General features: G+C 33.4%; 2 protein-coding genes across 3 annotated transcripts in view; one reads left to right on the top strand and one right to left on the bottom strand.

Moving 5' to 3' along the window:
* Window positions 1-4,303, bottom strand: part of LOC130890704 (transient receptor potential channel pyrexia-like) — a 51,061-nt gene extending 46,758 nt beyond the window's left edge. The window contains exon 1 of one of the 2 annotated variants that reach the window (XM_057794936.1): window positions 4,044-4,303. In XM_057794936.1, the coding sequence (XP_057650919.1) occupies window positions 4,044-4,085 (42 nt within the window). In that variant the 5' untranslated portion in view covers window positions 4,086-4,303. The remainder of the gene's footprint in view (window positions 1-4,043) is intronic. The other variant, XM_057794937.1, reaches the window with a different exon arrangement.
* The window catches only part of LOC130890711 (dopamine D2-like receptor), a 158,447-nt gene that overhangs the window by 106,242 nt on the left and 35,896 nt on the right, over window positions 1-16,309 (top strand). The window lies entirely within an intron of this gene.

Genomic DNA, 16,309 nt, shown 5'->3' with positions numbered 1-16,309 from the left:
ATAACTACTGTTTTTGTTTGATATGATAAAGAGAATTAGTAAAAGAGCTACCAGACATTTATCACATTCTTTCACTATTTTATTATTTATTATTATGCAATTTTCTTTGAATGAAATCTCTACCTTCATTGTGATTCAATTGATTCTCCAAAACATAAACTGTAAAATATTTTCCACTGCACCAAATTATCTATTCAAACTTTCCGTTCGGAAAGCTGTTGTAATCAGAGCGAACGACGAGTATTTTTTTAGGTACAGTGAACTTATGTTAGTTCTATACTTTTTCAATCATTTTCAAATCGAACTTTACATTTCCATGATAATTCGATATATATTGGTAATATGGTGGATTACGCAGTAAAAGTGGATTCAAATTAATTCCAATTCAACATAACATGCAATCCTGATGTTATACTGATAATTTAAATGAGATTTTCTTTGGCATGAGCTTAATGTTTTTATCCAGATCCCAGAAAATTTCCGAGGGATTAACACATTTGCATATTTTCAAAATTCAATCCATTTCCAATAAGTTGCGAGGGTGGTTGAACTTTTATAAGTTCATATAACTTTCGTTTGGCAATTATAAAGTACATTATGATATAAGCTGATATAATTTATCATATACTATCAAAAAAAAAATGATTTATCATCAATTTTTTTCAATATGAAAATTATGATGTATAATTGATAGAAACTGACCCTGGTAAGATGAGAATCAACCATAGTACCTTGGTTTGTACAACTCTAAATAGTCACCATTTTAAGTCTTCAGATGATCAATCTGCCCAAAAATTCTTCAGAAATGATATCGTTCAAAACCAGAATTGTTATCTTTTCTTCTAGATTGATTATCTTGGGGCGAAGTTCGATCAGAAAAATATGAAGCCTAAAATCCAATAGGATGAACTGGACCCATAGTAAGGTATGCTTTTTTCATTCGGTGGTCAAAAACAAAGACCAGAATTGGGGAACAGCCCTGGATATCGCCTGGATAAGTACTCAGCTATACCAGATTGCACTGCAATGAGCTCCTACCGACGCAACGCGAAAGAACCTCTTACATAGGACAACAATCATGTGTTTGCTAAAAAGGCAACAAGTCATAGTCAGTAGAAAGATAAAAAAGAAAAAACCAGAAACCTGTAGCAAGACCGTAGGTCTGAATCAATCCAGGAAATTTCTTGCTCAACTTTTGTTGTTCGTGCAAGGAACAGAGGATCTCTAAGATTTCGAGGTGGTCTATTGACAAAGGCTACTGTACATCCAACACTCTTAAAGTCAGACTCCAATATAAACCATACCTTCAAGATAAGATACAAACATTAAAGGTAAGCACTGACAAAGTAGAATAATTTTGACGATTTTGAGGTTATACTAACAACAAAACTAGAAGATAAAAGTAAATTTAGTACAAAATAGATTATGAAACTAATATGTGGTAATAGTTTTTTATTTCGGTTTAACATAAAAACAATAAACTTGCCTTTCCAATTTTTTTGTGGTACAACAAACTTCACTACGTGAGATCTCTCACAAACTTCAACCGCGCAATTTTGATTTATAGCCACATTTATTGGTAATTTATTTTTTATTTATTACATTCCACTACCACACTCCACGATAGAATACCCAACACAGATACCTTAAGAGAACTGGGAGTACAAGATGTCGTTAGATGGGTAAGAGCAAGACGCCGACAATGGAGAGACCATGTAGAACGAATGGCTCCAGAACAGATTGCCAAATGGGCCAAAACACAGAAACCAGACACAAGACGCCCAATCGGTAGGCCCCCAAAACGCTGGTACGATAACTGGACATCGGCGTCACAAGAGGGCAGATGACAGACCTGACAGGACCTCGTCCTACTACAAGAAGAAGAAGAAGAAGAAGATTTATTGGTAAGAATTGGAATTATAGCGCAGTTTAGTTAGATTATAATAAATAGTCGAAGTAAACACACCGAAATAGAAAGTTATCGAAGAATTTAAATAAATTATTTGATTTAAGTAAAGTGTTAGTGATAAGTGAATTATTTTAGTTAAGTTAAGTGTAGTGTATAGTGTTTAAAGAAATTAATAACGTAAGAGACAGTGTTTATCAATTCATCCCACGATAAGTGATAATTGAAGTTAAGTGAAATGTAGGGTTTTTAAATTAAATTAAAGCGTTAGAGACAGTGTTTATTTAATTCACCCCACCAATAGAAATCGTATAAATAAATAAGAAATCATTAAAGTATTTCTTTTAATCTGAAATTTGATGGCACATGGAAATTATAATAAATAACAAGTAAGTAATTTTCTGAAAATAATTAGAAACGACAAAAATTTTGCACTAGATTGTATAAATGGACTAAAAAACAATCAAAACTCCGTTGATTTCCATTCAATTATATATTCCCTGCAATTGACATACATTTTCTTGCCCATTTTCAATTGAATAAGAGATTTCGTGTATCCCTACAAGGAAAAAACAATGGGATACCAATCCTTGTAATGGATCCATATCGATACATCAAGTTGTTGATATATTATTGAGTTATAAATTGTCGGTCCCATAGAGAATATTGATCCCTCGTGTCAAGCCAATTCATCATTCGAATGTGTTTTCGTATTCAATGAGACAACGCGTGTCTCAATAAAAAAAAACCATGACATATTATATATGGAAATGGATGGATAAAGCATTTTGACATATAGCACCTTATGAAAATATTTGTTTCAAAATTTTGAGCTATATATGTGAAGATAAAATGTTTATACAATAAATTATTCCACCCTGCATATTATAAAGATTATTTTGCATTTATTCTTTTATACTGATTCTATATCTACTTTCCGTTTTTCATTATCACGTCTAGATTTTGTACAATTCGATAATCTAATTTCACCGACTACGATGTTATGAAGAAGATACGTTTTTTCACGTTTCGACAATAAAAATTTTGTTTTCAATATTAGTTTACAAATACAGAGATGTATTACTCAAAATTAATAGTTGGCAAAGGATGAATTTTTGATTAATTTTGTATGTAAAAGTAAGTATGTAAAATTAGTAACGTAAAAGTCTTTTATATCAGCTTCCGAACTTTCGTATTGCCAATTTCCTGTACATATCTTGGGTACCTTAGCCATTTCTCTTGACATGAAACCGTTCACATACACTATAATCCCCCAGGTGGTTCCCAGGGAAATAATCAAGATGGTAATGTAGAAGTGGACTTTCACGTTCATGCTGTATCTATTTTATTGTTTTTCTTTCTGATCCATACTTTTTCCAAAATTCGGATTTGTGAACCCGCTAAAATTCCCGTTGATTTGACTTCAAAAGATTAAAAACTCTTCAGCTTTGAATCCGTTTGCCCAATTCGTAACCACGCTTCTCCAATTTCAGAAAGTTGTTGCACGGCTATCCACTCAGGAACACGAAGCACAAGCTTTATCTACCTATTCCATGTTCAAAATTAGTTTAGGGCTTAATATTTTACAATGTAAAAAAATGCACAATCACTTGCCAATTGAAAACAAATCTATATCATCTTTTCTCGCATTCCGCAATAATTTGAGGGCATATTTACTGGAAAGTGCCTTCTAAACGACTCTATTCGAATGATAATAATTAATTCCACGGACATGCTGCATGGTTTAATTTTGCTTGCTAAATACTAATTGTGGTTTTCTTTAGTATATTGAAATTTTATTGTAATTTTATCTTTATTTGGTTATTTTTATGTTTGTTTTTCAGTTTTTACAAGCTTTTGTCTACAAATTGTAACAATTTTTTGACGATAAAGCATGTTTCTCTCTCTATCAATAAGCTAATCAGTATTACCCAAATATAATACCAGTAAATCTCATTATTATTGAGATATAGAAACTCTGAAAGTCGAACTGGACATTATAAAAAAATTTTCAGTCCTAAAACTCAAAGAAATGATTACATTCATTTATATCACTTCTATGATGTATTCTTGGAATTGCATACTGAACACACTGTTTACTTTATCTATATCATCAAGGTTGGATTGAGAAACTTACTTCACTGTTATTACATTCGAAAATCTCCACACTAGACGCCATTTCTTGAAACTTCACTTATTTTATATAAAATATGTCACTAACTAATAATCAATTTAATTGGAGAAAATATTTACCGGGAAGCGATTATCGGCTTAGGCGTAAAAGTTACCGTTCTTGCATGATAACTTATCACTAGCAACCGTATGAAATTCGTAATTGCTCTGTATTACCACAAATTAATGACTAATTAATTAATTTAAACGATGCCAAGGCTTCAGTTATCTTGGAGAGTGCGTAAGGATTATATTTCCGACTGAAATTATGAAATTTTGGGTTACAGATTATTTTTTCGAGCTCAAAATTATTTAACAATCAAATAGCATACATATGTTGACCATCGTTCTTTAGCATTCAACTTATTTTGCGAATAGGCGGTAAAATTACATATGGAAAACCTATTTTATCAAATTAAGTCGATTTTCGCAAAGTTTTATGATCTCAATGTGATATCAACATCGGAAGTAATTATGTTTAATGTAAAGAAACCATTATATCGTTTATTGTACGTGTTTATACAAAATCTCAAATTCAAAACATGAATCAACTTTCAATGACATGTAAAACCCCCAATTATTGAAAGGAATTGTGATATATTGTTCAAAAGGTCTTTTCAGGACTGTATTATTGCGAAAATCGATATAAAAGAAATGGAATAATTCCATAATCAAAATTTGCTATAATATCTTGATTATAATAATGTGAACAAAAACTATGACATTGTTCTTTTCATATGGTATCCAGACATGGTACATTGAATAAACTCAATGACAAGTTGGTTTTCTAATGTTAATATATTGAAAATGTACTGGAAAAAACTGAACTTCCGATTCGAATGATCTGAACGATTTAGGTCAAACTACCAATTTTTACAAAATTAACAAATCGAAGATTAACTATATATAACTATATATAACTGACACTATTCTTGGTTATTCTTATGAAAAACTAGCTGACCCGACAGACTTCGACCTGTCAAAAAGATTTGTAATGTGGCAGTTTTTGTGCCTACGTATTTTAAAAAATTCTCCTGAACAGAACCGTCACCCTGGTGATAGGGCGTTGTGAATAAAAAATAATTAAATAAAACATATATAAGGATTTAAAAGTAAGTAATCGCTTTATTGTTAATCATGTGAATCATAAATAATAATTATTATTATCATTGTAGTGCTTTGTGGTATACGATGTTTTTTGTTTGATTACCTGGCGCATAGATAAACAAATCTGATGGTTTTCCAACACGGGAACAGGCAACATACAATTGACCATGTGAGAAACATGGGTTTTCTAGATTAATACCACAAACACTTAATGATTGCCCCTGGGACTTGTTTATAGTCATAGCAAAAGCAAGCCGCACTGGAAACTGTAGTCGTTTAAACTCAAATGGCACATCAGTCGGAATCATTGGGATGCGCGGTATGAGAACATCTTCTCCTTTATACTTTCCTTTGAGTATAGTTGCTTCTATCACATTGTTTAGTAATTTTTTTATCGCTAACCGTGTACCGTTGCAAAGACGCGGTTGGTTGATATTTCGCAACATTATAACCACCGATCCGACCTTTAATTGAAGATTGTGAGGTGGCAATCCTGGCAAATCCAGCGAGTTTAAAAATTCCGGTGGATAGTTGACTACATCATCTTGATTAGTAGCCGAATCAACTGATTTATATATCCTCAATTCGCCTGTAATTTGTTCTTGAATTTTGAAATTTAATTCATTTACATCTATGATTTTTGCAGCCAGTATAGCTCGTTCGCTCAACCAATCATGGTTTCTGTAATTTTGAGAAACATCTGGAAACACCTTCTGAATAAGTTCATCTTTTGATTGAGTTAACTGACAAAAACTTTGAGGAAAGTTAATGCAGCCAGTCAACATGTCTATAGGTAATTTGCCATTACCAATGTCAATGAGTTGTTTAGAGAATATGTTTCCAGATTGGTCATTTTGCAACTCGACACGCATATTCTTGCTTAAATGAAGTACTTTGACATGTTTCCACAAATTGGAGGACTTTAGACATGCATTGAGTTCATCAGCTGGCGTTGATCGTGGAATCACTGGCAATGTTTGACGAAAATCTCCTGCTAATAAAATCATTGCACCACCAAATCGGTTATTATTGCTCCGTAGATCTTTTAAGGTTCTGTCTAAAGCCTCCAAAGATTTTTTATGTGCCATCGTGCATTCATCCCAAACAATCAATTTACATTGCTGCAAAACCTTTGCCATTGCAGAGTTCTTCGAAACGTTACAGGTTGGAGTTTTATTGCTTTGCATATTTAATGGCAATTTTAGTGCTGAATGGGCTGTTCGACCACCTTCAAGCAAAGTTGCTGCGATTCCCGACGAAGCGAGTGCAAGTGCAATTTTATTTTGTGAGCGAATTGTTGCTAATATTAATGAAATCAAAAAAGTTTTTCCTGTACATCTAAGAAGTAAATTCCTCCAGTTTCATCATTTGTTACTTTCATAAGAGTTTCAAATACATACTTCTGTTGTTCATTTAACAGTGGAAGATTTGTTTGAATTAATTCTTTCAAAGCGTTGAGATCATACAGTCTTTCTCGATGCAACTCTTGGTTAAAAGCGTCATGCATTGGACGATTGGGCGCCGTCAGGCCTAATTGAATTAATAGTTTGTTTGACATTATCAAGCACATGTCCTCAATTGAAATCAATGCTTCATTGTAAATTTCTTCACTGATTTGTATATTTGGATTTCCCATTCTATTCCGTATTTGATACAAAATATCATCACACATATAATCTTTGTACTTGATCCACAAATCAATTGGGTTTGATGGGAAGCATGTAGATATGATTATAGAAAACAATGTTCGTATTTGATGAGCGTGTGATGATATTACAGCATCATTGAGAGTTTGATCCCAATGAGCGTCATTTTCAAGTAATTGCAAACGTTGACAGGCTTCTCTGTAGGATCCACACAATTCACCATCAACAGTTCGTAACTGTTGGAATGATGTTGCGCCACGTACATTGACTAATAGCAGTCGTAAATAAAAACATTCATCATTGCTTGTATGTACTGAATAAATCCGGCCAATCGCATCGGTGGAATATACATCTGTATATCCTGGAACTGGTTTTCCTTGTTTCCGTCGTATAAATCTCCTTGAGGATTGATTCCAGGTATAATATTTTGGCATTTCAGAATATAGCAATGTTTGTGCGAAATCATCGTTTTGGCATGTCTCAAAAAAACTGGTTAATGTAGTAGATGGTGGCTGAGCAGCTCTTTGTACTGCGTTCTGTGTTGTAAAATACACTCTTTGTCCATTTTCTAAATGCACAGCTAAGTGAACAACAGAAGGGTGTCTCTCATGAATAGGAAAAGAAAATATTCGCCAAACTGCTTCATTACTACTGACATAGCGGCCCATTTGGTATTGGGTAACTTCATCATTGGAATTCTCTGCACCAATTCCAATCACAGCCATATCACTCCCTTTGGTTACACATTTGCAAATGTATTTAATTGATTTCACTGAATGGCAAGATTCAACGTTGATGTGTGCTTTGAATGTCTTTGATAAAATGGGTGAATATGGAACAATCCAACGATTATCTATTTCAATATCTTGTTGATTTAATTTGACAATTGTTGATTTTCCATTGTCTGCTGTCGATCTGCGACGATACAATGGATAACCGTCATTACCAGTAATTGTTTACGATATTAATGTCCGTGGATATCGTTTTGAACATTTACCATCCATCATACACGGTGAATTTTGATTAAGAGTTCCACAGGGACCATGTATCATGTGTTTGATAACTACCTCATGTAATCCAGGATCTACTTGTACATCAGGGATTTCAGCTGATATCACTGCATCAACTTCATTTGGCCTTATCTTTTCAACCAACCAAACCAAAATGTGTGCATGTGGCAATCCTCGTTTCTGCCACTCCACAGAATACATCCAGCAGCGTGTCTCACCAAACACATTATGTTTTACGATGAAATCCATTAATGATTTCAACTTTTGTCTAAAGACTCTGGCTGTAATATCATGACGATCAATGGGTGATTGCCCAGAGAATAACTCCTGCTTGATTTCTATCCATTGCGGATTGCATGTAAATGTGATGAACAAATCTGCTGTACCATAATGACGAACATACGACATGGCATCTTGAGCATATTCGTGCATATGCCGAGGGCTTCCGATGTATGTTGCTGGAAGAATAGTCATCCGACCGACATTCTGTGCATTTCCATCAGTATTAATCGCATCTCGAAGGTGAATATACTCTTCAGATCGGAGTTTGGTTTGATTCAACCTGATGAATGTTAATCTCTCCGTTTTAATTTTAACATACATGTCAACAACATATTTGTGATATAATCGCCGACATTTCAATATGTGATTATCTTCATTTTCCCGAATCATTAGGCGGTATGAATAATAGTTCATTGAACTGACTTTTTTGTTGGTTTCAGAAACTGTAAATAGATTTTGTTTTAATAACATTCAAATATAAAATTAAAATACATAATATAATGACTGAAATATTATCGCCATAGCAAAACTAATATTTTAGTTACCTGTAATGGGATTTATCATTTTTGTTGAGAAATCGTAGCCATCTTCACCTTGCCAAAATATAAAGGGATATTGCAGTGCATCATATGAGCGGTGTGTTTCCTTTATACGTTGTAATTGATCATTCCGACGATGTAAAACAATATCACGGGATTCCAAGTTTTCTCCAACTACAACGATAGCAACTTCATCAATAGTTGGTGCATTAAAACGTCTTGTATGTTGACCTGCAGGTGTTTTATCAGCTCTGATTACAATTTTGTGATTATCGGATGGCATCAGATCCAGGGCAGTTTTAAACAATATAATCAATTGATTGTGTTGATGAAATAAAGTTTGTAATTGTTCTATAATAGACCTCTTTACTAAATTGTTATGTGCACAACGCAGATCAATTTCTTGTGGTGAATTGCCCATAAAATAAATTTGCAGGAATTTGTTGTCGCTATCTGACACTGGTAACAGTGAACCTGCTCTGTGATATATTTGCCCTTGTATCTGTAAATAAGAAAAATATTATGGTGTGGTATAAATTAATGGATTGTCAGTGACCAAACTTAAATAATATTTGATCTTAAAAAGTATATATTTAGTTTTAACTAATATCTATCAAATATATAAAATATAATAAAAGTGTCACTGAAACTGAATCACCATATAATATGATGACTAAGTGATATATTTCGTAATGATTAAGAAATTGAAGATAAGTGACACATCTTAACTTTCGTGACAGAAAATTTTGTTCGCTAAAATAATTATGAGTAACTGCTATAATACATACCTTGAAAGTTGGCATAAAATTTTTCCGAACTACATTTGTTGCCCCAAATGAAGTCATTTGAAAGCAATTGTTATATTGTTGGATATGTGTCAAAAAGTGTATAGAATCTGTTCCTATTCCTGAAACCAATGAGTACAATGGTTCTGGTGGTGGATCCAATGGTATCAATTTCACTTTACCATTTGCGCAACACAATCCATTGGCTTCGTTTTTGTATTTTAATGCCTTACAGTGTGAGCAAACCGAGTTCATAGAACCAATAACAACACATTGGTAGTTACTGTAGTCAATTGATACATCGTAACTGAAAGCAGCTCGATTCAAACTTGCGCGATTATTAGTTGAATGTCGCGCTCGCGCTTCACGCGTTTGTGATATCCGAATTCTTTCACGTTCATTTCCGTCGTCACGTTCTTGTGCAGTACGATTAGATCGGTAATTAGCTTGGTTTGTAGCATTTCTGGTTCTTCTACCTAAATTGCTTCGACTTATAGGAGGCATATCAAATATACATTATTTTTTCACTAATCACGAACTAATCAAACACTAACTAACTAAACACTCTGCAAAAAACACGATATACGAATTTGTTTCGTGTATCAGTTGACAAAAGCAAACTCAGTAGATTAGGTAACAGACAACTTTTTTTTTTTTTAATTTGATATGACTTGAAGTCAAATTCTTTTAAGCCGTACGAATTGTTTTTGTTTGGATATTAAAAATAATAAAACACTGTTGCTAACGCGATTTTTGTTTGACTGATGTAATGACGTGGAAACTGCTGCATTTTATCTCGCGTGCCGAAACTAATACAAAAGAAACGCGAGTTTCGGAACGCGACATTAAACTCCTCCAACTATGTATTCTGTGCTCCAACGCACACACACACATTGTTTTGATAAATATGATCTTTGACGTTAGGAACACACCTTACAAAAGAAACGCGAGTTTCGGAACGCGACATTAAACTCCTCCAACTATGTATTCTGTGCTCCAACGCACACACACACATTGTTTTGATAGATATGATCTTTGACGTTAGGAACACACCTACATTGCTTAGACAACAGTGAGTGCTCAAATTGACTACGTTTTAGTTACAAATCATTTGTATGGGAAAAAGAAAAGAGCTATTTTTAGGAATTTTCCAGCAATAATTCTAATTTTTCTCGCCGTAAAAACCATTCTTGAACTTCAAAGAACATTTTAAAAAAAGATTTGGCCAAATTGGTCCAGGCGTTGTTGAGTTATGCGCTTACCAACACATTTTGCGATTCATTTTTATATTATAGATAGATGACGTCCTGGATCCAAACATTACTGTCTTCCATCCCACTATTTTCGAGGGAGCACCACACACAGATTTGCGTCCTTGGCCCCTTCATCATTACGGCTATCTTTAAACTTTCGACAACATTCACACACAGCACCATCACTCATGAAGTTTTCCCCATACACACGACTCATTCTTCGATGAATTTCTACGGCACTATGACTTTTAGCCTGTAGAAAACGAATCACACCTCGCAATTCACACTTAGCGGGAACATGAATATAGGCGGACATGTTTATGTGGCTGTAGCACAACGCCGACTGACGCCTGAATGTCAACAATTGCGGAGTGTGTAGTGCGAGAGCTTCGCAGTCGCCTACAGCGCATGCCCGCTTTTTTCTTCCTGTGTAGCGTCGGTACGGAGCAATCGGTGATATAATTCCGCAGGTCTGTGATTCTGCTTTTCTTTTGCAAAATGTCAATAGTGGCATCATTACTGATTGTGGGGTTGGGTTTTGTTGGTTTTTATTGGTTTTTATTATTTTTAAATATATTTTCAACTAATTTTTCATTGTAGAATACTTGGTATTCTCTCACTTTCATTTCACCAAAAGTATATGAGAAACTTTTTCTTATGTCACAGCATTATTTCCACTTCATCTACTCACTCGCGAATTTTTTCCTAACACCCCGTATATAATTCCAGTATTCGGTACTTTTGTGAAACGACCTTCAAAATAACGTATCCATCAACTACTATTTCCATTCAAGATTTTTGGGACTCGTTATGCTCCCTTTACAGGGTTCAACTTTCAATGTAAATTATCCTCAAAGATTTGCGGAATGTGGATTGACATGTTTCTGTTTTTTGTAGAAGGCGAAATACGTTTCAACATTCACACCCTGTAAGAGCTCATCCGAGCCGATAAAGTGATACGTATCTGAAAAAAAAAATTTCTCTCCGAAATTATATTTACAAAACAAATGTGATCGAAAATGATTGTCAAACAATTTGCTCTTATCTTTTCGAATAGATCGAATTTTTTGGTGATAAATCAGGCGATTTTGAACAATTATTTCGACGCTGTTACCCATCAACTTCATTGTTAAACGTTGAACAATTCGCCGTGTGTGTAGTAGAATACGATGAAACGATAACTGAAAGCAAACACCAGGTAACAACATAATCAATACAACCAGCTAGAATATATTGGTTTCTCCACGATCATTATTGAATGTAATAATTCCAAAATCGATTCCAATAATTGAATGTAAACGTTTTTGCTCTAGAATGAGAATATTTATACTAGAACATTAACTTGATTTTAGTTAGAATCGAACTGAAGCAACATAAATTGTGGATCATGAAAAAACAAAACTATTTATGGTAGGAGAGGCTTGGTTAGGTTAGGTTAGGTTCAAAATTTCATGCCCTTCCAGAAAATCGCTCGACATAATTTTTGTCAAGTCCTGTGAAAACTAAATTCTCAAACAATTTCTTTTAACTTTTGACTAGTTATCGTCAATAGGTGTTTTTACATCATGTATTTGGCACTTCCACGAGCAATTTTTTCACTGCTTGACCCCGCGAGACGTTGCTACAGTTGTAACACTTGAGGCTGCGCTTTATTTAGCATCATATGCTCTTGGTGTGATTTGAGAACTGCTATGATAACATTGACAGTGATATTCCAATGACAATAAAAGTAAATTGAAATCGACAGAATTCCATCACAAATATAATGATATGAAGTTGATGAATCAATTTATATTAACTTGCTTTAGTCATATGAATTTTATGAAAATAACTTCGCCTCTGAATGAGTGATTGTTAATAATAAATAATGATGTTGGAAATAGTCAATAATAACTTCACTAGATTTCGAATTGAAAAACAATTATGTTCAAATAATTGTATGGTATATAAACTAATTCTCTTTGAGAAATATTTCATACTATATTCAATGAAAGGAATAATTGATTTCATTTGTACACACAGAATACAAAACATATTCATACAGACATAATTAAAGCAATGCAAAAAGGGGTTGTGGTTTTTCGAATTTTATGGGAGAGCTTTATTGTCATAAGCGAATTTTCCAATTTTATAAATATAAATATAAAACGACATTATTTTAGATAATATCAAATATCAATTTCGCTTGATAATGATAATTATTATAATAACAATATCTTACCCCATACTAAATATTGATTAAGGCCAAATAGTCTGGGGTAGATTGTAGAGCTCATACAGAATAATAAAATCTTTCAAGCAGAAATGTCTTTGTCAATCCGGAGATGTATTTGTCACTTTTAATTCTGTAAGTAACTGATTGAATACTTTTATAGCATTGAAGATGAGGGGATTTTTTACCAAACCTGAGGTAGGTATTGTTAAGCAAATGTCCAAATTTTTTCTTCTAGTAGGGTAACTATGAATGGGTTTCTCAGTTCAGTTGTGAAAGTGTTTGTTAACCAAACAAACAGTTTCTGATATAAAAAGAACGGGGAACGGATAGATCTTTTTGTGATTTTAATATAGATAGAAGAAGTATAAACTAGAAGACAACGAGTAGACACAAATTTAATGGCAAAACAGGCTGAGGATAATTTTCTTTTCCAAGGTCTCTGACCACTGAAGGGCACTATCAATATGTAGAGCAGGAAACTTGATCGAATTTGAGGATCGTTTTGAGTCATTGTTGGAATTTAGAGGTTGGTTAAAAGGTTTTTCAGTGTTTAAACAGAAGCCGTTCGCGTCTGATCAGGACTCAATGGTAACGAGATCTTTACCTATGGAAGAATGTGAAGCCTGCATATCTCGAATCACTCCAGTTTACACTGGTATCATCCCTAAATAAAGTAAATTTACCATTAATGTCTATTACATCATTAATGAATACCAAAAATGGTCTAAAGTATGGTCTGCTCTAGCTCAGATCTATTCACAGGTCGAAGGAAGAGACTGCCAGTGATTGGACTTGGATTGTTTAATAGCTTTCCGATAAAATAATTTATAGTTATTGATATAATTGAGAATGTGAGGTTTGTTTCTAGTATACAAGAGTGATCTCATATTCTTGGATGAAGTACGTGCTCTTTTCATAGTCCATAATTGAAGCAGTTAGTTTCAGAACCTTCCAAAATTTAGAGTCATTATCTTCAAAAAGATCAATCCAATCATTTGCTAAACATAAGTTACGAAGCTTTATTTAGAGAAATTCCTCATCAACTTAGTGCTTTTCTCAAGATATCTACGGGGTAATACAAATTCGGCTTCATGGTCAGAATGACCTTTTTAAATGACTTAGTGATTCACATTATGGGGTAGAAAATCGAAAACTATGTAATTTAGAGTTTAGGAAGTTATTTTAGGGAATAGAGAATTTTCAAAGCTCGAAAACCATAGACAAATATTTAGACTAAAAAAACACCCAACCCTCGTATGTAGAAAAATATGGAAACTACAATAATATATTACAGTCATTCTAAACGAATTTATGCAATATCCAATTAGCAGTAGAGAGACAGACTTGAATCTCCATCTTGTAATAAGACTACTCTAAAATGTGTTGTCAAAGCAACGTAGGGCTCTTATAACTACAAGTAGTACATCACTTCAAATAATAAGCTGCTATAACATGCGTGACAAAACATATGAAGCTAGAACTTATTTTATCTGGGTTGATATGGCGGTTAGTTCTTGAAGTCGAGTATGTATCAAAAAATATCTAGTCATGCAGGGGGAGTTGAAGGTACATATTCTATGCACCAAAATGCTTGCATAGACTTTAAAAAAAATTACGATGTTTCTAATGGAAACTAAGATGCTAATCAATCACAAATTCAAGGATTTTGATGAAAATTGTACAGTGTAATAAGAAATTTTTAATATGATCTCAAGACAGTTTCAATATTTAACCGTCCGTAAGTCGAAGTTTATATGTGAGATCAAAAGACATAATGTGGTATAGTTATATCAAAATTCATTATTTCCACATGTGAAAACATCGAATCGTAAACATAAATTTATTTCTATTGGCCGAAGCTGTCGGAAGGCGTATGTACACAATTTCTCGAAATATTCCTGTCAGACAGTCTGCGATAAGCAGTGGGGTCGTTTGGGGAGATTCATTTAATTCATACATTTCTTTAAATAAATAGAAATATAGCGTTCTCTAGACCATGGGCAAATGAAGACAATGAAATTGTACATTGCAGTGAGAATAAAGACAGCTATGAATTTGTTAATGAAGATTTAGATTTAAAAAGGAAAATATTCAGCAATCTGATAATGCAATCATAATAAGAATTGCTAAATTAACTAGATTTTCCATTTATCGAGTAGTCACGAAAGGGGTTGTTGTGGATCATTCACAGAACCGTAACAAAATATTTTAAAAAAAAACTGAAATTAATTCACAAAGCTACAGGATTTCTCCTATGAAAAAATGATGGATATATTCTAGAGTCCTTTGATTCGTCCTCTCAGTCTAAAAACAATAAAATTATCAATCAAGCTTGTCAAGAGATGTTCGTGACTAGTGGTAAACCAAATTAATTAACGCGATGACATGTTGTGTTGTACCGCTTTTACTATTTATAACAAACAGCAACCTTAAAAAGGTTTTGATGGTATCATACAGACTGTCGGATATCATTTATACAACACTCGTGTGAATAGCAGAGTTTGTACGATTTTTTTTTTTTACCCTCGCATTGAAACTTTTCTGAGAAGGCTGTCCCTATGAAAATAAAAAATCTTTGTCCACTCTTTCCCATTATTTGATAACAGTGTCAGCTTGTGGAAAAGCAGCCTCGTAGAAGGTTTGTCGGCTTTGTCATATTTTCATTAATTTCATCGGCTTCCATATTTATATATTTCACTATTTTATTTTTATTGTATAAATAAAATTCGTAAAATTACAATTTCCAAAAATGTCCTGAATACAATGTTAAGACATTGTCCAATCTTCAATTGCCTCAAACTCACTTAGAGTTGAATATAATTTAGTCGAAAAAAAGTAAAATTAGCCACGATTAATGAAAATATCGCTTCTATCGATTTCTAATCATGCCAGTTTAAACGTAAATTATTTATTTCATGCGAGAAGCGTTCCTTGAGATAAATGATGGGAATCAGCTCTAAAAAAGAGAATATTCTCACATCATTAGGCAAATATCCGAATCTTGGGAACTTATTGAACATAGCTAACGTTTGTCGACCCTCCTTTCGAATTTTTGGAAAATGTTCTAACTTATTTTCATACTTAAGCTCCAAGAAGCAAGAACGATTTGAGCGTTACTAATTTTGAGATGATATTAATTAACAAAATGAGAATTGTAACTATTGATCGAATTCGATTTGAATTTTCATCCATAGTTAATTATAATCGATTGAGCTAGCTATGAAGAAACAAATGCATTAACGGTCACGTGATTATGTCATCAACTGTTGTCAAACTCGGCCTAACGTCCTCGTTAGACAAATTCACGTTGCGTGCAATAAACACTTTTTATCTATTTTTTCTATATGTATCCAGCAACGAATACAGTTTTCTTCAAATGATTATTGGAAATAAG

Source organism: Diorhabda carinulata, chromosome 2, assembly GCF_026250575.1.
Source record: "Diorhabda carinulata isolate Delta chromosome 2, icDioCari1.1, whole genome shotgun sequence".
Taxonomy (NCBI): Eukaryota; Metazoa; Arthropoda; class Insecta; order Coleoptera; family Chrysomelidae; genus Diorhabda; species Diorhabda carinulata.
Note: the sequence above shows the minus strand (reverse complement) of the source record. Positions and strands in the feature narration are given on the sequence as shown.